This window comes from Mustela lutreola, chromosome 8 (genome assembly GCF_030435805.1).
Source record: "Mustela lutreola isolate mMusLut2 chromosome 8, mMusLut2.pri, whole genome shotgun sequence".
In the NCBI taxonomy this organism is placed as follows: domain Eukaryota; kingdom Metazoa; phylum Chordata; class Mammalia; order Carnivora; family Mustelidae; genus Mustela; species Mustela lutreola.
In genome coordinates this window covers 68,441,685-68,463,674 of record NC_081297.1, presented here as the reverse complement: position 1 = coordinate 68,463,674, position 21,990 = coordinate 68,441,685, and the positions used below count along the sequence as shown (strand labels likewise).

General features: G+C 35.5%; 1 protein-coding gene across 5 annotated transcripts in view; it reads right to left on the bottom strand.

The window, feature by feature from the left end:
• SCAF11 (SR-related CTD associated factor 11) overlaps positions 1–21,990 on the bottom strand; it is a 72,251-nt gene that overhangs the window by 37,022 nt on the left and 13,239 nt on the right. For 2 of the 5 annotated variants that reach the window (XM_059185576.1, XM_059185573.1), the window contains exons 2-4: positions 15,597–15,652; positions 10,383–10,464; positions 6,968–7,125 (exon numbers count right to left, since the gene is read on the bottom strand). In XM_059185576.1, coding sequence (XP_059041559.1) covers positions 6,968–7,125; positions 10,383–10,443 — 219 coding nt within the window. In that variant the 5' untranslated portion in view covers positions 10,444–10,464; positions 15,597–15,652. Of the gene's footprint in view, positions 1–2,629; positions 2,798–6,967; positions 7,126–10,382; positions 10,465–15,596; positions 15,653–21,990 lie in introns of those variants that run through there. The other 3 variants (XM_059185575.1, XM_059185577.1, XM_059185578.1) reach the window with 3 other exon arrangements.

Genomic DNA, 21,990 nt, shown 5'->3' with positions numbered 1-21,990 from the left:
TTGAGTTCTTTTGTGATTGTTGCTTACCATATTAACATTTTCTATATGAAATTTCTTAAACTGGAATTTAAGGAGATTAAGACAACTAAATTTAAAACAATTTAATTTAATACAACTAAGGTTGTATTAATATATTTATAACTCAAAATAGTATTTAAAAGTAAAAATTTTCAAGGTGCCTGGATGGCTCAGTTGGTTAAGTGCCCAAATCAGGTCACGATCTCAGGGTTGTAGTAGGGTCAAGCCCTGTATCAGGCTCCACACTGGGTATAGAGCCTAGTTAAAATTTTCTCTTTCCCTCTTCTGTCTGTCTGTCTCTCTGGTTTAAAAAAATAAATAAAAACTTTCAAGTTCTTATAAATAACTAAAGTTTCAGAATATTCTTCTATTTTAAAGGCAAATTTAGATAAATATTTTTTTAAAAAAAGCTCAAACAATGATAGATGAAAACTGTTTCCATCCATGTTCTTTAAAAAGCCATTAACAAAGATGTATGGACGCTGTGAATCTACTATGTACTTTCATATCTTGCTCTGAGAGTAACCTTGAGCAAGTAACATACTTTTCGTGCGTCTCAGTTACCTCATTTGTAACTATGTGGATAATAGAACTTCTAAGGTTCTTACCGGAATTAATCTTAGAAGAGTGTATGTCATATACTAAGCATTGTGTAAAGTCTTCTAAACATCAACTAACTTCACTGCACAAACAAAAAAAGCTTAGTTCATTAACAAAAAGACAACCCACAATATGATTTATACATGCATGTGAGAGACCATTCTCAATGATTTTTATGGAAGTTAAAATATTTCATTTTATTATAACTATTTCAAAACACTAATATCTAACAAATAAAGAAAGCCACTGTGTTCAAGAAACTTACTCTAAATTAGGTGCATCGAATCTTTCAAAAACTTTGAAATTACATAACTGTATTTTCTTCCTTATCAAATTTCCTCATTTGACACCAGCTATATGGCACTCCTGCCTTTAAAACTGACAGTTTTAACTGAGACATTCCATTTTGATGTTTCAAATAACAGGGTTCTGAGTAAGATTTTGGTTTTGTTCTGTTCTCCTTAAGCTTAATTGCCACAGATTTGTTTAAGGTTTCATTTGAAGAAAAGGTTTCACTGCTATTACAAAAACAAAAAGAAAACAGCAAAAAGTCAGAAAACCATTGTTATATATTATCAAAATTTGTATATGCTTACATTTTCTAAATCTAGTTAGTACTAGAAAATAAGTTAATAGGTTTTCTTTAGCTCAGGCTCGGCCATCAGAAAAAATGCTGAAAACCAAGTTATCCTCTCCAGTTAAGGAAGCAAAGGTCAGAAAACAAGCTACCTATAGTATCTTTGCCATGGCTACTTAGAAATGATGATATTCAGTTCTGACCTTAGAACAGTTTAACAAAACAATTCAAAGGGTAAATAGAAGAGAAATTTGGTTATCCTGAGTTAAGTTGTCATAGCATACTTCAAGAAATTAAGACTGACTAAAGAAGGGGCACCTGGGCACCTGGGTGGCTCAGTGGGTTCAAGTCTCTGCCTTCAGCTCAGGTCATGATCCCAGGGTCTTGGGATCGAGCCCCGAATCAGGATCCCTGCTCAGCAGGAAGCCTGCTTCCTCCTCTCTCTCTCTGCCTCTCTGCCTACTTGTGATCAATGTCTGTCAAATATATAAAAATAAATTTTTTTAAAGATTTTATTTATTTATTTGACAGAGAGAGATCACAAGTAGGCAGAGAGGCAGGCAAAGGCTTAACCCACTGAGCCACCCCGGCGCCCCAATAAATAAAATCTTTAATTAAAAAAAAAAAAAAAGATTGACTAAAGAAGAATAAAAAAGAAATCAAAACAGATTTTTAAAAAATCAAGTGGATCATTAATTTTTTTGTTAATGTATACTGTAAGAAAAGTACACAGGGCAAAGTTCAAAGACACCATCATTAGCAGGTACTAATGCATAAAATTACAGATAACATGATGATCAAATACCTTTACTAGGAAAGTTTTGCAAATAGAGTTTAAAAAATGGTTTGCACTGGCCTAATTTTAAGGCATTCCCAAGGGTACTTCACCCTTATACCCAACAGACAGCCATTCAGAAAATGTCAGATATTTTAATCTTAGTCTTCACAGTTTGTTACTAATATAGATGATTTAGTTTTTAAGTTGTATGGTTTTAAAAAATGCACAAGTCAAACTAACATAGAAAATTCTGAACTAATATGCTTATTGTGCTTAAAAATGTGACTTCAGTTTTGAAGAAAATTATCCCAAATTTTGTTTTCCTTATATACACAAAATAAATACCCCTTGATTATTCACCATTTCGATTTCTTATATACATCAAAAATACTCAATCACCTATTTAAGCCAATATGACTTTCATTTCAACAATCTGTAAAGTATCTTACTTTGTTTTATAATCAACATAGTTCAATATCACCATTCAACTTGACAGAGCTACAAAATTAATAGAATTTGATCACTGCTTTACAATGTAATGTGTATTGAAAAACAGAGCATAATTTTATGTATGAAGCTCTGTACTAAGGTTTTCTCAGTGGAGGCAATTTTGATAGGAAAAAAAAAATCTTCCTAATGATTTTAGTAAAACATACCCTAGTATTCTGAAGCGTTGTAAATTCTCAGCTCAGACAAACCCATATTTAAATGTAAGAACAGGAAACCTTCCTTATTTGGAATTCAGGATTCTTGATTCCTAATATTTCTTGCTTCCTGTTGCTGCTCTATCCTCAATCACAAAGGCTGCCTACAGATAGCCCCTCCTAGAGAGAGAGAAGCAAGTGTTAAAGGTAAGCTCTTAAGACTAAATCTCAGTACCTATGCTTCTAAGTAGGTTTGTCTGTTCATGGGAATCTCTAGAACATCTATTCTTCCTACTAACAAATAGAGCACAATACATAAAACTACAGTTCAAGAGCAAATAAAAAGGATTTAGGAATGCATACCATTAGAGGCTTATTTTGAAAACCTATTCACAAGAACCTATTTTTCTTGTTAATGGTTCTAAGATACCTAGCCTGAACACCTCCAAAGAAAGTGCTCACCTGTAGTCAGACAGACTACAAGATCCCTATCACACTTAACCAGTTTCTTCAAGACAGTCCTTGTCAGTCCACATTAGTGAAACTGTGGTTCTTTGTAACAGCTTTCAGAAATCTATTCCTAAAGGACAAATGACTGTCAGTGACAAAATTAATACCAAGAAAGCATTTTGTCTAACTACTCAAAGGGAACTCTTTTTGGTTCTTGAAAACTCAACAGTTGGGTAAGAATTACTTTTAATTATAATTTCTTTTTACATTTAATAGTTAATACTTTCTTTCTCTGGAAAAATAAAAACACTAAATTCCATAAACTACCTGCACAAATCATTTTAAAATTCTGACATTTAAAAGTAGGCTATACAGAAATACATCTTAATTTACCTAATTGGTAAAAACAGTATTAAATGAAAATCTATTACATTTATGCTTTAGATTACAAGTGTTCACTTTAGATAATGAGTGGTTCACAATGTAAAAATATTCCTTGCTTTACCAAAGGATTCATCTATGAGGAGAAACAACAGGGGATCTGGAATAATGAGTCACAAATTCCAAGCTCTGGAGGACCCAGAATGAGCAACCTCTCTTACTTTTAGGATGATGATAGTCCTGAATCACCTCTACACAAGTTGTAATAAGTAAATGAAATAATGTATTTGACAATGCTTTACAAAGTTTTAAAGATAAGGACTAGCAGTATTGCTCCACAGATGTTTACATTTTTGTTCACAGCGAACTACACAACAGAGAGGTTTAGTCTCATTCAGGAATAAACAAAAACTAAAATTCCAGGAAAAAAATTAAAGAAATCCAGGCAATATAGCTTTGAAAAGTATTCTAATCACTAGAGTGTAAATTTCTACTCACTGCATAAAGAATATCTACATATAAAACCCATCAGTAATCAAGATATAAGTCAACTAGTTAGGTTCTGATTTTTTGGTATGCATTATTAATTGAAAAATAAATTCCTCACCTGGCTGCATTGAACACTGTCGTTTAACTTCTTCAAGAACTGTACTCATCATAGTAAGACCCTCTTCATTTCTACTCTCAGAATAGAAAACATACCTTTGCCAGCTGTCCAAATTTGATTTCCTTAACCTTACTTTCTCAAACTGAAGCTATCAGCATTTGGTATGCGATGGAAAACTGAGATAAATAAGTTGGAAGATAATTTGCTTACAGAAAGAAAGATAATCACATTTAAAAAATTACTTAAAAAGATAGGGAAGTATTTTATATTAAAGATAGAAAACCCTAGTGGATATCAGAACCTCCTCATCGCCTATGTGTGTCCCTTCACATAATCTCTTAAATACTTCAAACATAAAATGCTTCCAAGGCTTTAAACTTAAAACCTTTTTAGGGCCAAAATTTTAACCACTTCTTGGCAATCTGCCAAATCATAAATCCTATTTTCTCAACCTGTGTGTGTATGGGTGGAAGTGATATCTTATTGTCTATAGGAATCACAATTAAGAATCAGCTATCACTACTACAGCTGTGTGTCAGACTTCTCTTGGCCTTCACCTTTCTAATTATCTACTTTAAAATATATAAACTTAGGGCATGCCTGGGTGGCTCAACTGGCTTAGCATCTGCCTTCAGCTCAGGTCATGATCTCAGGGTCCTAGGATCTGGCCCCAAGTCATCAGACTCCCTGCTTGGTATGGAGCCTGCTTGTTCCTTTCCCTCTGCCCCTCCTCCCTCTCATAATCTCTCTCCGTCTCAAATGAATAAATAAAATGAATAAAATAAACTAAAACGTGCAAACTCAGAGGATCAAGGTTAAACTTACAAAGTAAAAACTAACAATATGTTTAGACCATTTAGATATAATAAGGTAAAATATATAGGTAATGTAGGTAAAATATAGGTAGGTAAATTTGGTAAAATAACTTTTTAAGTGGCTAATAAACTTTAGTTTTAGTGTATTGCTCTGTGTGTAATAAATCAGTTCAAAGGTCTACTTTGTTTAGTTTTAGAGTCTCAGCCCTAATATTAATGCTTTAAATAAAAATTTCAACTTTCCTTAAGTGCTAATTACTGTTTAATATTCTATTTCTACATCATCATCATCACCATTATTTCACAAACCAACAGGCCTATCATGCAAGAGTTCCTTAAAATTAAACATAGTCATAGTGGACATGCTTAATTTGTTCTAGAGTCCCAAAACGCAGGAAATTAGGTTACGGGCCAGGAAGGCAACTATAGGTTCTATTACCCTGAATCATTCCTACCTGGGGAAGGCATACTGTATAAAATACCTACAGACTAAAGCTTAGTTACTTGATCACTTGAAAGGCCTTACATGGCTTTTGTTTTAAATAAACACAGAACCAAAATTTTAGAGCTTGAAAAGATTAAAAACTAACTCTGACTTTGGATATAGAAACTTTAGGAGCATGACAAATTTCAGGAGGGTGTAAGGTAAATGTAAATAAGTACTTCTTTTTGGTTCTTGATATCCATTCTGATTCCTATTTCAATGAACCTGGAGTACAAACCTCAGATAGCTCAGCTAAATAAAATCCTATGAAAGCACTGAATTGAAACCTTCTACCCATCTAATAATGTTACTTCTCTACTGGAAGCAAAAATCTCTACTTTTAAAATATATAATCACAAAGCAAACCAAGGTGCACTAAATTCAACACAGATGAAATCTTTAATTGGGTGGCAGAGAAAAATATGCATTCATTAGTCAGTGCTCCTATAAACACATGGAGATTCATAATTATATTAATAATTAAATTAAACTCAACATATTTTTTCCCAAAATACATTTTTACCTCTCCTTAGTCCCTTCTTGCCAAGACCAGTTGAGGCTTTAATCTAATGAGAACTGTTTCCAGGTATACCGGAATTCAATTGGTATAAATGAATTCAATTGGTATAACAAATCTTTTTTCCTCCTTCCAGAACTTGGCCACAGCATCAGTATACAGTTATATTCTCCTTTCTACACTATTAATAAAAATATAAGTGAAACACAGAATTTTGAAAGCTCCAATTATTAAGAAGCAATTATCCAATGTGCTTAAGGACATCAACTTGAATGCAGCTACTGTTGAAAAAATATTTTCGTGATTTATCTTTTTTACTGAAGGACTACTAATTCAGAAAAATACAGCATGATTCATATGACAATGAATTTTTATTTCACAATTCATAACAATAGGGCTTATAATGCATATTCAGTGATTCAATGTACTAGTACCATGATCTACTTGGCCTGAACTAAGTCAACATAATACATTGTAAGTCCAAAATATCCTTTTCTTAATCACTTACTACCTAAGAAGAATCTCAAGCAATATCATTAACTTGGACTCTGAAATTATTTTACACTACATTAAAGACAGGAATTAGAGAATGGCAGTTCTAAATTCACTCCGGCCTCTCTAAGCTATGAAATCGTAAAACTGAAAAACCCTAGTATATCTGCTCTTGTTATTCCACAAGGCTGATACAAGAAATCAAATAATCTACATAAAAATTCCCTGAAAAATATAAAACACAAAATGGACAGAAAGCGTTATTAGTAGTAAGCAGATATTATCTCAAGAGGATAAAGTACACTGAAGACAAATTACTGCATTTCTACTCCCTCGCAAAAAAAAAAAAAAATCGGTTATTCCTATAAGGTTGTTTTTTTTTAAAAAATGTGCAATTAATATTTTTAAATTATAAAATAACAAAAAAGATGTGTAAAAAAAAACTAGAAGAAAATATACTGACAGAATTGGATTAATACAGGGAAATTTGTCCAGAGTAAGGGGAACAAGTGTTACTTATAAAATAGTATTATCAGCTATTTAGGTGGCATGATACCATGCTAGGAAATTAAAGTACAATAATATTAGTTCATTCTAGACTCACCTCTGCCCATTTAAGAATACAGGTCATGCAGAAGACATGATTACAGCTTTCTGGAAAACCAACTTCTTTCTCTAACAGGCAATTAAGACATATTGGACATCTGTCAGCTTCACTGTACAACAGACCAGTGGTAGCAGTATTATCTTTGTTTTCTTCACCTATAAAGTAAAGCAGCCATATACACTTTCAAGTTTTCCAGACCAAATGACATGTTCAAGGCAGTATCAAGAACTAGATATTCTAAAGGGCCCCCAAAGACAAAGTAATTAAATCTTACAGTGTAATAAACATCTCCTTGAGCACAATACCCCCAACATTTACTAATTTATATTTTTAATGGGGAAATAAAAATAATTTTTTTATGAAAAAAAAATTTTTTTTTTAAATTTATTTGACAGACAGAGATCACAAGCAGGCAGAGAGGCAGGCAGAGAGAGAGGAAGGGAAGCAGGCTCCCTGGTTTGCAGAGAGCCCGATGCAGGGCTCGGGGCTCGATCCCAGGACACCAGGATCATGACCTGAGCCGAAGGCAAAGGGTTTAACCCACTGAGCCACCCAGGCGCCCTTTTATGAATTTTTAAAATAAGTAATAATCAGATGGTTCGAATATTTTAAAGTAAAAAAAAGGTTATAATGACAAATCTCCTACTCAAATCTACTGCCATCCATCCAGATCCACCAAATGCAATAAGTAACAACTATTACATTTCTTCTCTGTTCTTCCAAAGATATTTTTTTAATGCAGAAGCAAGCAACTTGAAAACATATCTTTTTTTTTTTTTAAAGATTTTATTTATTTATTTGACAGACAGAGATCACAAGTAGGCAGAGAGGCAGGCAGAGAGAGAGAGAGAGAGAGAGAGAGAGAGAGGGAAGCAGGCTTCCTGCGGAGCAGGGAGTCCGATGCGGGGCTCGATCCCAGGACCATGAGATCATGACCCGAGCCGAAGGCAGCAGCCCAAACCACTGAGCCACCCAGGCGCCCCTGAAAACATATCTTTTTAAGGCTCCCTCTTCACACAAATACTAAAACACTATATACACTAGTCTGCATTTTTTTTTTGTTTTAACTTACTGATGGACTACAGTTGTAGTTTGGATACTATGAAATTTTATCCCTTACGGTTTGTACTAATTTAAATGCCCACCAGCAATATAACCAACATAAAAGAATATGTACTGTTGGCTCAAAAGTAAAAGAAACTCAAAAATTCTACATAAAATGAAACAACAATAAAGAAATTGTCAGCTGAAATGTGAACAATATACACCAAGCAAGTGGAAAAGTGGAGATTGTCCTGAGAGCAAATGTTCATATTAGGGTTCACATCTAAAAACTTATAACCAACCCAGGCCGGGGAACTGATCCTAAGAAACCTCCATATCAAGTCAAGACACCATGCTAAAGTAGAGCATGGGTTTAGGAAAAAACAAATACAAATCCTCTGAAGGAAAACATCCCTTAGGTAGGCCCTCAGAATTCTACAGATTAAATTTATCAAATATGAGTTCATAATGAAACATTACCAAACCTATGAAATAAGTTACTTTGAGTAAGAATCAACAGAAACAATTATTTATATTTTACACATTATACTCACTAATGATAAATTTATTTAGATGTCCACTGGCTTCAAATATCAGAATTTGCAAATACAACATAGAATGATTAAACAGTGTATTAGACCCAGAAGAAAAGAATATTTGTGAACTGTAAGAGAGAGCTGAGAAAACTACCTAGACTGTATCAGACATACAAGGAGATGTAACCTGGGAGAGTGGGAAATGAGGTCAAAACAAAGTCTAACCTACTAATTGAAGCCCAGAAGAAGAGAATAAAGAACATCCAACAGTTAAAGCAGTAATGGCTGAGAAATGAGAAAACAAACAAACAAAAAAGATCCAAAAGATAAAAGGACATAGAAAGTATGGTAACCAAGAGAAATGAAAATAATCCATGCCAGAAACAATGCAGCAGATCTGTACAACATCAAAGACATCAAAGATAAAAATAAGATCTAAAAAGAAAAATGAAGGAAAAGACAGATCATCTCTAAGGGATTGACAATTAGGCTGAGAAGGGATTCCCTGACAGTAAAAACATAACCATAAAATGGTTAAGTAGTGTCCCCAAAGTGCTAAGAGGAAAACAACAAAAACTATCAATACAGAATTGTAGCTCTTTGAATAGTTCTGAAGAGGTTAAAATAAATACAAAAACTTAAGAATTTACCACTAATAGACTTTCTTTTTTTTTTAAGCTTTTATTTATTTATTTGACAGAGATCACAAGTAGGCAGAGAGTGGAGGGGAAGCAGGCTCCCCACTGAGCAGAGAGCCTGATGCGGGGCTTAATCCCAGGACCCTGGGATCATGACCTGAGCCGAAGGCAGCGGCTTAACCCACTGAGCCACCCAGGTGCCCCCACTAATAGACTTTCACTAAAAGAACTTCAAGATTTTTCAGGAAAAAAGACAGAAATGGAGGATGCCTGGGTGACTCAGTTGGTTAAGTGACTGCCTTCAGCTCAGGTCATGATCCCAGAGACCCAGGATCCAGTTCCGCATCCTAGGCTCCTTGCTCAGCAGGGAGTCTGCTTCTCCCTCTGACCCTCACCTCCATGCTCATTCTCTCTCTCAAATAATAAATAAACAAAATCTTAAAAAAAAAAAAAGAAAGAAAGAAAGAAAGAAAGAAAAAGAAATGGAGAAGAAATCCCCTCAAATACTATCCATTTAAAAATATCAACAAATTGGGGCGCCTGGGTGGCTCAGTGGGTTGGGCCGCTGCCTTCTGCTCGGGTCGTGATCTCGGGGTCCTGGGATCGAGTCCCGCATCGGGCCCTGTGCTCAGCGGGGAGCCTGCTTCCTCCTCTCTCTCTCTGCCTGCCTCTCTGCCTACTTGTGATCTCTCTCTGTCGAATAAATAAAATCTTTAAAAAATCAACTAATCTGTGGTGTTAAAAAAAAAAAAAAAAGGATGATTATTACCTATAAGTAAGAGTAGGATGATCAGTTAAAGTGTTCTAAGGTTCTTTTACTATTAACAGTAAATATTAAATTATTAAATTTAGAAGTAGAGGAAAAGATCAATGCCACCTATTTAAAAAACCCAAAGCATAAGATTATAACAACAAACACAGATTAATATATTCATAAACCAGTAGGGGAAAAAATTTAAGAAGAAAGAGTTCAAACAAACAAAAAACCTTGATCAATCAAAAATAAGTCATGGGAGGAGGGGAAAAAATGTATACACTTCTTATTCAGAAGCTTATTTCAGAATTTAAGACCAATGAAAATAAATGAAAACAAAAAAACTCTTTGTAAATTTTGAAATGTACACAAATGAACAGTTTAGAACCACTAAGTCTTTTGCTTTCAACACACAAGCTTTATAAAAGATAAAAATTTACCTTCCGTATCTTCATACTCTTGATCACCCACATTTAGGGTATATATAATTTTCCTCTTCATTTCTCCTTAAAAATGGACTTCCTATAGGATGAATTATAATAGAGAGTTTTTATGTTTGCATTCTTCCAGTATCAATGAAAAACAACGAAAAATCCAGAACTGTAAGAAATTATTTTACACACAAAAGAACACAGTACAAGCCACACCAGTAAATTTTATGGATAATCCAGTACTCTTTTATACTCCTTGCCATCAAGCAGTCTTACTGAAAGAAAAAGCTTTCTGTAAGTATTAAGCAACAAAGAATAAATGATAGATTTCGTGGTACAGGCATAAATATAATTAGAGCTTAGGGAAAAAAGAGATCAATTTGAACTGAGTTTTCACTGAATGTGACAGGTTATATGTGTTGAGCTTACTACATTTAAGAGGCAACAGTATAAAGTAGTAAAATAGCATTTAACAAGGCCAATCTGACAACAACAAGAAAAGTATAAGAGAAAGAGAGAAAGGGAGAGAAGGGGGGAGAGAGACAGAGAGAAAGGAGAGTCTGTGTGTGTGTGTCTGTGTGTACTAAGGAGGGATATATGCCAAGAAATTCATCTGGAAGACTATGGTAATGAGTAAGGAAAGCAGTAAGCAAAACAATGCAAATCAAGTAGGGACAGATTACAAATGGATCTCTAATGATTGAGAAGTTTAGATCCAATCTTACAGATTCCTCTGAAGACTGAAATGATAAAAGTATTACGACTCTTTTAAAAGAATGATCTGCCACTAAAGCACAGAAATGGATTATAGCAGGGAGAGAACAGAATCAGAGAGATCCACATAGCTAGGGTAACTGGCTATGAACTGAATAAAAAAGAAAGAATTAACAAATAAGAATTTCTGAGATATGGTGACTAAATAAATACAGGGAAGGAGTCAAAGATTACTCTGGCCTTGAGGACTAAGAAAATGATTATGAGAGGCAAAATGAGAAATGTGGGAAAGGAAATGAATTTGTTAGTCAAAGAAAATGTGTATGAGGTAAAATTAGCAAATACTCCCTCTCTATTTTAACGCATGCAATGGAGTACATAAGTAATAGTTTATCACTGAGAAACCCTCAATCAAGTTACAGACTGCCCTTCCTTGTTAGAAATCTGCTTAAAACACCAAGTGCTCCAAATTCTTAGAAGTTGTGCGCTTCTTCTTGAATACATCATGTATTTACTGCTGCCGTATCTAACACCAATTATGCTACATTACTAGTTTATTCATTCAAAATGATAGGGTTTTAGCATTTCAGTAGATAAAAGTCACAACTTTTAGTTCAAAAGCATATAAAGTTATAACTTATTATGCTTATTTGTTCTATCTGCCTAGATTCATTTTTAATCTAAGGATTCATGGTTTTTAATACCAGTTTTGCTTTGAATTTCCAGTAATAGGAACACAGGAATACAATACAGACACCATGGTCCTAAGCCAATAATTTGTGGTCTTTAAGAGATAAGCTATGGGTGGGCAGAACTATCCCTTCTTGTGGTTATCCAAAGAGATATAACTTGATTTCATGATATTAACTATTAATGACTCTTAATCATATCATATTCTACCTAGACTCCTTAATAGTTCAACCGAGCTCTAAAAATTATCTATAAACCAAACAGAATTTTCTTTTAAATTTGGTTTACCACAAATGAATCTCAAAGAATGGTTGTTCATTCTTGATTTTAATTCTGTTTACTTTTCAGATGACTAATTTACAAATTTCAATCTTTAATATTTCTTCTCAGGCTCCACCTTTCCAAGCTAAAGTATCTTTTAAGTCTTTTATTCCTAACATAATGATCTTAAAGCACTTATATCTTACAAGTTGCCCTTTTTATTCCAGTATATATTGTTTCTGTTACGTATTAGAAATCCTATTCCAAATATGTTCATAAAATCAGTTTGGGAAGAATGACCTAATTTACAAATTTTATTTATCATAAAAGCACCAACTTTTAGATGTGGAATTTAAAAGAAGGAGCACTATTACCAATCAGTTTTCAGAATTCAGAACTCATTTTCCCACACATACCCTGGAATACATGGAAGCAAGAATCCCAGGCCAGCAATTATAGTGCATTCAAGTAACAGTAGTGTAGAAGATAGCTCAGTTCTCTAGAACAAGACTGCCCAACAAGAACTGTTCTAACAAGCACCTGAAGTGTGGCTACTACAACCAAGGAATAAAATTTTTCATATTATTTAGGTTTTAATTAATTTAAATTTAAGTAATCCAGTGTGGTACTGGTTACCATGCTAGAGAGCACAGTTCTAGGATATTACTACCATTCTCTATAAAAGGAAATTATTTCAAGCTACACCTAAGACGCTAGCAATGTATTTTCTTTTGTAATTGCTGAAGCACAACAAGCTTCAAGGAATTGGAGAAGGACAAGGGGTTCCTGCTAACAGAAACTAAACATTTTAGCCTTGGCCAACTCCATTTAAAGTTTCTATCCTTCCCTTCTCCCCATCCTTTTCTCTTTCAAAGTCTGTTTCCTTCCATCTACATCCAGTTCACTTCAAACCTCCACCTCCTTGCTTCCTCCTACTGTCCTTCAAGCAAGTCCATGGTACATCCTAGTTAAGGATGTACATCCTAGTTAAGACTTAGACATACAATCAAATCGTAGCTCCACTGCCATGTAGTTAGTGGCTGTTATTATCATTACTACTTTTTTCCTAAAGATTTATTTTTAGAGCTAGTGTCTAAGCATGCATGGGGTGGGTGCGGGGGTGGGGGGTGTTGTGCAGCAGGAGAGTGAGAGAGAATCCTCAAGCAGAGTCCCTGCTGAGCATAAAACCTGACATGGGGCTTGATCCCAGAACCCTGAGATCATGACCTGAGCTGAAATTAAGGGCTAGCAGCTCAAACAACTGAGTCAACAAGGGGCCCCTATTTTTATTATTGGTGCTAATAAGAACAAAAAAATAGGGAAGCGTAATAAAAGTGTTAACTGCCCAATTTCTGTGTTTTCCCTAGACAAAAGTGAAAAATAAAGGCAAACAGAGGACTGAAAAAACACAAATCAATACTTCTGAGTAACAACTAAATTGATAAAGTCTACTAATATTCTGTCAAGAGTAGTCAGATTTTTGGGGGTACAAAAAAAGAAGACCTATGAAAAGCCATGAGAAGTTTAACTCTGTTTCCCACCCCACTCTCACACCCAATTCTGCCATTATAGACTCTATCATAAAGGGCACAGATATGATAAATGGGAACCAAGACTGAATGAAAGGGACTTTGGGAAAAAGTAAGAGCTGTCCCTGTGCTGGGCATACTTATGCCAAGGACAAGCATACTTCACGAAGATGCTAAATAGTATACTGATTCACACAGCTAAGGTCTTCAGAGAATCAGTGACTCCCAGAACTACTCTTAAGATAATTTATTCTTCTTCCTCCTTTATTTCCAATCCCCTAATCCAAGATAAACTGGTCCCCAAATTCAATCCCCTGTGCCAAATATTCAGTTAAAAATGAGGGGGCATTTAAGGAGGTACTCTGAGTGGTATATTTCCATGATTAATGACTTGGGCACTGGTGTCAGGCCAACCTGTGCTTATGAGATTGTCTAGCAGTAATAAACACGCAAATGTTACATTACTATTCAGTGCAGGATCTTTCATCTCAATGCCAGTCTTAAATAAAGTCATTAACTGCTTCCCAATGCTATTAAAAATTTGATCCTCCAAGGCTATTTTTCAGTGATGTCCAGGGAGGGATAGTATCCATTATTATAGGCCAATGTTCAAAAAACCAGCCGAGTTTTTCTGAAAATAAAGTTTTGTTGAATAGCCATGCTTATCCCTTTATATATTGCCTATGATTTTTGCACTACATTGGCAAATATAAATAACTGTAACAGAAACTATATACTCTGCAAAGCCTAAAGTACCTACGACCTGGCCCTTTCCAGAAAAAGTTTACAGATGTGGCTCAGTCTCTCACTGCAGAGGGCTCTTCAAGCTTTCTGAAGTATAGGCATCTCCACATCTATATTCAACCTGTACTCTGGCACAACAGTTACTTATTACACATTTGAGTCAATGGTTCTACAGTGTTGTCCTTGAGTTCCTTTTAAAACACCCCTGAAGGCTATGTGATTTTGTTGATTTATCTACATTTATTTTCTCAGTGTGGCTTAAACTATCACAGATATTTGCTCCAGTGCCTTCAATTAATTCACTTCAGAGTAAGGTTAAAGTAATTAACTCCTTCAGCTTAATAATTATTTCCTTTACAGCCTCTCTGCTAATCAACTCAGTCCTGCTCTACAATTTTTGATTTTTAAATCCCTTACAAAATGCTCCAATTTTTTTTCTACCTGTACCGCAATTTTATTTAAGTTTGTAAGTAGTTTTCTTTGCTTCAAGCAGGCTATTCTAACATGTTTTTGTTTAAAAATAGCCCTCCCCTACAAGTTTGTTGCTGGAGCTTTAATACCAGTATGCTTCTGTAAAGAGACAGACTGTCCCTTTAAGCACAGGTTTTAGGAAAAAACTGTCTAGGTTCAAACCACAACTAGTCTGCCACTTACTTGATAATGTCTTTAAGCCTGTTTCCCCATCTATTAAATGGAGATAAATGTAGTAACCACTTCAGTCATTATGAAGACTAAATTACATAATCACATAATCCTTTTAAAGTGCTTAGCAAAAAGACTAGGACAAAAGAAGTACTCAACAACTAACACACAGGCACAAACATGGCCCCACCCCAAAAGGATCTTAGATGTATCACAGGATATAAGATAGTTAATCTGTATGACTCCCACTAGGATGAGATTTTCATATTTTAAAACTTCTGTATTTCAAAGAATACCCACATACAGAAAGAATGTGAGAAGAGTTCACAAAATTTAATTCGCCAAATAGCTTTTTGAACAGATCTTATATGTGGTAAATATGTTCTTTATTCTATTTATCTGGAAACAAAAATGTCACAGCAAGACAAAATCTAGGACTCAAAAGAAAATAGTTCTAGGATTATTATAACATCCTATTTCCTACTTTATATATGTATAGGAGATAAAACACTATGTTTTAACATGGCAACTCCAGGAAGTTATACATAGTTAAGTGAAGCTATAACCACAATTCCCAAAGTAGTACCTACGAGTGCCATTTTAAGTTTTTCATAAGTATGGAAATATTCACAAGCCCTCTTACCTTTTTAAGATTCTTCAGGTGGAACAGTCACGTAATCAGTTTTCTATCAAATTATTCTGGGGAGGGAATTATGAAAATTAGTCCTATTTTACTTCACTTTCACCCAGCTGTGACCCTATTTATCTTGGGTTCAGGATAAAAGAACAATTAAACATAAAAAATGATTTATTCCAGAAGGCTTTGAGTAGTGAATACCTTTTATTTAGAATGGAAGACATTCTGACACAGTTAAGTATATGCCTTCACATATGAAGATACTTACAGGTAATGGAGGCAAACAATGAAAAAAAACATTTTGTTTAGTGAGAGAAGCACAAGTCACATTTCAGCACATAGGAAAAAAACAACTGAAAACAAAGTAACGGAGAATTAGAAAAGATCTACCCCAACAAATAGACTGGCCACATCACCTAAAAAGACAATTTAGGAAAAGATATAGAAATTCAACAACTACTAGAATTTAAATTACTTCCTGAACTCCAGACCTTAAGTATACTTAACCAATAGTCACTTTCCTCTTTTGTTCCCCTCTTTCTTTTAGTTAGGCCCTATACCAGACTCCCCTCCTTGCTACAGTCCGTATTTATTCATTCAATGAATACTTAGCCAATGCCCCTATTTTCTAGGTGCCATTAGGCCTTAAGCACTGACATACCGAACAAAAACAAGAACAAAAATCAACAATTATAATATAATACAGTAAGTAGGTGCTGTAATTGGGGTAAGTGCAAGACATAACAGGAGCACATAATAACCACCAAATCCTTGTAACATATCTACATTTGTAAAAAAGGATTCCCAATTGAGAGCAAATAGATTAAAAATATATTTTTCTAACCCTCTGACCATTCTGTACCACTGGAGCATTTCCATCTTTAAAGGACTTGGAACTGGAATTGCCAATTTAAAAATGATAGTGAGAATTTTAATCTTTTTTTTTAATTCATTTGAGACAGAGTGAGATAGAGCATAAGGAGAGGGAGAAGCAGACCCCCAACTAAGTTGGGAGCTTGATTCCGGGATCCCAAGGATCATGACCTGAGCCAAAGACAGACACTTAACCATCTGAGCCACCCAGGTGCCCCAATTTTAATTTTCAAAAGAAAGGACAAATGTGAATCACAGCACATAGATAAGCTGATGTGCTTGCTATGTTAGACTTCCTATATGGAAATGACCATTGGGCAAACATAAACGATAACACTGTGCCCAACCCCACACCATAAAGGCTTAATCTCCAAAAAAGGTTTTCAGACAATGGCTACACATACACACTGGTAAAAGAGAAGGATCTTTTCTCTTTCTACAATTATAAAATAGTATATTTCACACAATTATCTGAGTATATTGTCTAAATGAACACCATACATTTAAAATAATAATCGGGGCAGGGCACCTGGGTGTCTCAGTTGGTTAAGTGTGTCTGCCTTCGGCTCAAGTCATGATCCCAGGGTCCTGGGACTGAGCCCCACATCAGGCTCTCTGCTCACTGGTGAGCCTGCTTCTCTTCTTCCTTCGCCTGACCCTCCGCCTGACCCTCTATCTGCCACCTTGCCCACCTGTGCTCTATCAAATACATAAATAAAATCTTTTTAAAAAAAGTACAATGAAGAACGAGCAAATTATGGTATGTATTTATAAAAACAGCAACAAAATTTTCATTTCTGCCAATAGTTTCAATTTCACCCCACCTTTATAACTACCAAGAAAACTGAAATGGCTATGAAACCTGAGACTTTCAACCAATTTTAGTTTTAGTGAACTCATTTACATGCTGTTATGGTCTGAATGTTTGCATCCGCCCAAATTCACATGTTAAAATGCTGAATAGGCGACGGTGTTAAGTGGGGCCCTTGGGAAGTGCTTAAATCATAAAAGTGGAACCCTCATAAATGGGATTAGTACCTTATAAAAGAGGCTACAGAGAGATCCCAAGCCCCTTCTATCACATGAGTATGCAAGGAAAAGTCCGTGACCTGGAAAAGAGCCCTCACCCAACCATTGTGCCACCAGAACTCTGAGAAATAAATTTCACTGCTTATAAGCCACGTGTTTTGTTATAGCAGCCTGAACAGATAAGACACATGCTCTTCTTTCCGTTACTACTGCACAATCAGTCCCTGGAACTACTTCCTAATTTAGTTTTTGATAAGATTTTCAGTGATTTGGTTGCCTGTCAGCAGCTGATCAACAACAAGAATTTCTGGAAATCTTTCATATTCTATTGATTGAATCAGGCCCTTCCTTCATCCTGGGCCTACACCCAGAAAAAAGCTTGTTTTCCAAGCACCATTCACTGATGACCAAATAATCTTGTTTACCAAAGAAACTGAAAACAGAAAAGATGAAGTCATCTACACTTATCAGTCTTAAAATAAAATCAGCTTCCCATATCAATCTAGGAAGTGAAGATGTGCTTCAAAATGTCTCTAAAATTCCTGTGGAGTGAAAGCCAAGAGTCCACTAATATGAAGCATATCACCTCATACTAAGTTCTACAATGACCAATAACTTATTTAGAAGAAAATTATTTTTTTAATTCCATTTATTTGAGAAAGAGGATGTATGCAAACATGAGAGGAGGAGGGGAGGAGGAAGAGAGAGAAGCAGACTCCCCACTGAGTAGGAGCCCAATGCAGGGCTCAATCCCAGGACCCTAAGATCGTGATTTGAGCCAAAGGCAGACACTTAACCAACTGAGCACCCAGGCACCCCTAAGCAAATCATTTTTTTTTTTTTTTTAAGCAAATCATTTTTAAAAGGTTAAAATGACTAAAGAAAAAAGTTTCCAAAGTGAAGGGAACTGCAAATCCTCGGGCAGAAAACGTAGACTAAACTGAAAATAGGAAAACAGTTTTTTCAAATGTAATATAATTATGGAAGATTAGGGTTCATGAAGACTATGCTCTAAAAGAGAAATTATTTTTCCTATTTCCTTTTACATTTAATGTAGTATCATCTCCTCAACAGGGCTTGCCCTGGGGGCGCCTGGGTGGCTCAGTAGGTTCAAGCCTCTGCCTTCGGCTCGGGTCACGGTCTCAGGGTCCTGGGATGGAGCTCCACATCGGGCTCTCTGCTCAGCCGGGAGCCTCTCCCCCCGCCCCTGCCTGCCTCTCTGCCTACTTGTGATCTCTGTCTGTCAAATAAATAAACAAAATCTTATTTAAAAAAAAAAAAAAAATAGGGCTCGCATTCTTACATGTTAAAAAAATGTTACTGATAAACCATATATAAATGAAATAAGGAGATTCAAAGTTGCCACTGCATTCTGTAAGTGGCAGTAAGTAAACTGGAGTTCTGGTTCTGGGTAAAATGGAGTAAGCACATTCCACCTTGTTAATCTCACTGACTGAAACTATAAAACCCAGACAGAATAAATGGAGCAGCTAATTGAAATTTTGAAAGTAAGTAACAGCAGGTGGATTGAGAAAGAGGCCAGAATTTGATATTCAGGCTGGTAGTGAGCTCATGACTTTCCCATCTAGTTTTGCCCCCAGCCTGGGCTTAATGCAACCTAAAACCCAAAAAGCTGTTCTGAACAGGAGAAGGGAGAAAGAGTAGCAAAAGAGAAAGCTCCCGGAAAGGCCCTCTGTCTCTGACCAAAGAGTGGAAAAGGGGTCTCCTAACTGCTTAGAAAGAGTAAGGGAAATCTCTTTTTTTCTGTTTCTCATTCCCCATGACCCAATTCCCAAGCAATCCTGTGGTGACAGCTGCAACAGCGGCAGGCATTGGAGCCAGCAGAAAACTCTGAGGGAAAGGTACCATCCTCACTGACTGTAGAAACTGGACTAATCTCAATTTTCCTCCTGTCTTCCTGTCACTTGCCTCCAGATGCAATTGTAGAAAATATATACCACAGTGTAATTAATGAAATGAGACTGGGATTTCCAGCCAGAGGATGGGGGGGAGGGTGTCTCCAAGGGATCTAGAAAACACCATGAGCATAAAAGATGGGAAAGAGTTTAAGTAACTTATAAGTTGTTTGTGAACTACTAGCTTACCCCTGAGCTGTTCATCTACAGGTTTAACCTTAAGCAGCATATCATAGACTATGAAGATTAAAATAAAATATAGGATAAACCCCCATGCAAATCACAGATTGGCTAGTGGGTAATACACATTATGGGAAAAACCCAAACGTACTACAAAGGTTTTGAAAACAGAACTGAGATTAAAACTATAATCTGGGGACGCCTTGGTGGCTCAGTAGGTTAAGCCTCTGCCTTTGGCTCAAGTCACAATCCTGGGGTCCTGGGATCAAGTCCCGCATCAGGCTCCTTGCTCAGTAGGGAGCCTGCTTCTCTCTCTGCCTCTGCCTGCCACTCTGCCTGCTTGTGGCTCTCTCTCTCTGACAAACTCTTTAAAAAAAATAAAAATAGAAAATAAAACTACAACCTGAAAAAAGCTGGTTAGAATTGTGGCCTAAAACCTAACTGAATCAATTGCCTACCCAAACAAAAACATCAAGTCTCTGCAGCATTTAAGCAACACACTAAGATTCAAGCACAATGTTCAAAATCTCCAAAACACAACCCGAAATTACTTGGCAGAGAGAACAAAAAAATCTCAAACTCTTGTGGGAAAAAGAGAACCTACAGAGAACAACACTGAGATAACACAGATCTTAGAGCACTGGGTGAATTATCTGACAAAGACTTTAAAGCAGGTTAAAAAAAATGCTCCACAAGAGCAAATACTCTTGAAACAAATGGAAAACTAGACAGTCACAGCAAAAACAAATAAAAAACCCACAAAATATAAAGAACCATCAAATGAAAATTTTAGAACTGAAAAATGCAATAACTGAAATAGAAAAATACACAGGACAGACTTAATAGCCGAATGGAAAGCCAGTGAACTTAAAGACAGATCAACAGAAATTACCCAATGTGAGCAACAGAAAAAACATTGAAAAAAATATTAGTGCCTCAGGGACCTGGGACAACACCAAAACCCTAACATTCATGTCAAGAGCCCAAGGAGAAAAAAATGAGTTCAATGCAGAAAAAAAGGAAGATGAAGAGAAATAATGGCCAGAAACTCCCAAATTTGATGGAAGATATAAACCTCCAAATTCAAGAGGCTCACAAACCCCAAATAGGATAATGAAATCCATGCCTAGACACACCATAGTTGGGTTTGTGAAGATGGAAGAGCAACAGAAATAATAAATACCTGAATAAATATAATTAACTACCCTCCTCTTGAATTCTTTAAAACGTATCTGACAATGAAAAGCAAATATTACAATACTTTCTTTTTTTAATTTTTATTTTTATAACACTTTCTAGTAAGATTTCCTGTTGATGTAGATGTACACAAGACAACTGCAACATAAAGGGGAAAGGGACCGATACGATGATATGGTTTCTATATTTCATTTGAAGTGATAAAATACTGGTTCTAAGGAAACTGTGAAAATATAAATGTATGTATTATAATCCTTAAGAGCAATCACTAAAAAAATGATATATAGCAGGTTAAAAACACAATAAACTAAAGGAATACTAAAAAACATTCATATATCCCAAAGAAAGAGATTACATAAGAACAAAGAGGGAACCAAAAAAATAAAATGAGGGCGCTTGGGTGGCTCAGTCGGTTGGGCATCTGACTCTTGATTTCTGCTCACGTCATGATCTCAGGGTGGTGAGATCAAGCCCCTCACCAAGAGCATGGAGGCTGCTTAAGATTCTCTCCTTCTCCCTCTGCTCCCTACCCCCTTGCACATGCATGTGCTCTCATTCTAAAAAATTAAAAATTAAAATAGTAGAACTAAATCCAAATATATCCATAGTTATAAATGTGAGATGCAGGGTAAGCATAACTGCAAAGTATTTACATCAGAAAAGATCTCAAATAAACTTCTATGTTAAAAAACTTAAAAAAGAAAAAGATATACAAAGCAGGCAGAAGGAAAGAATTAGAGAGCAGAAATCAATGAAATGAAAAACAGGAAAAAAAAAAAATCAATGAAACCAAAAGCCTATTCTTTGAAAGGAAAAATCAATAAAAATCCTCTAGCAAACAGCATTAAATAGACCTGTACTGTTTAAAGAAATTAAATCTGCAGTCTTCCAAAAAAAAAAAAAAAAGAAATCTCCAGGATCTCTGGTGAATTTTAAGAAATAACAACAGTTCAACACAATCTCCTCCAGAAAATGGAAGGTAAGTACGTCCCTATTCATTTTATGAGTCCAGCATTATCCTGATAGTAAAACCAGACAAAGATGGTAAAAGAAAAGAACAAACTGACATACTAGATTTAACAAAAAATAAACTATGGTACTCTCAGCCATGCAATGAAATACCACTCAGTCTAAAACAAAAGGAATGGACTAGCACTTCACTCACCAACTTGAATGAATCTTAAAGGCAATATACTCAAAGAAGC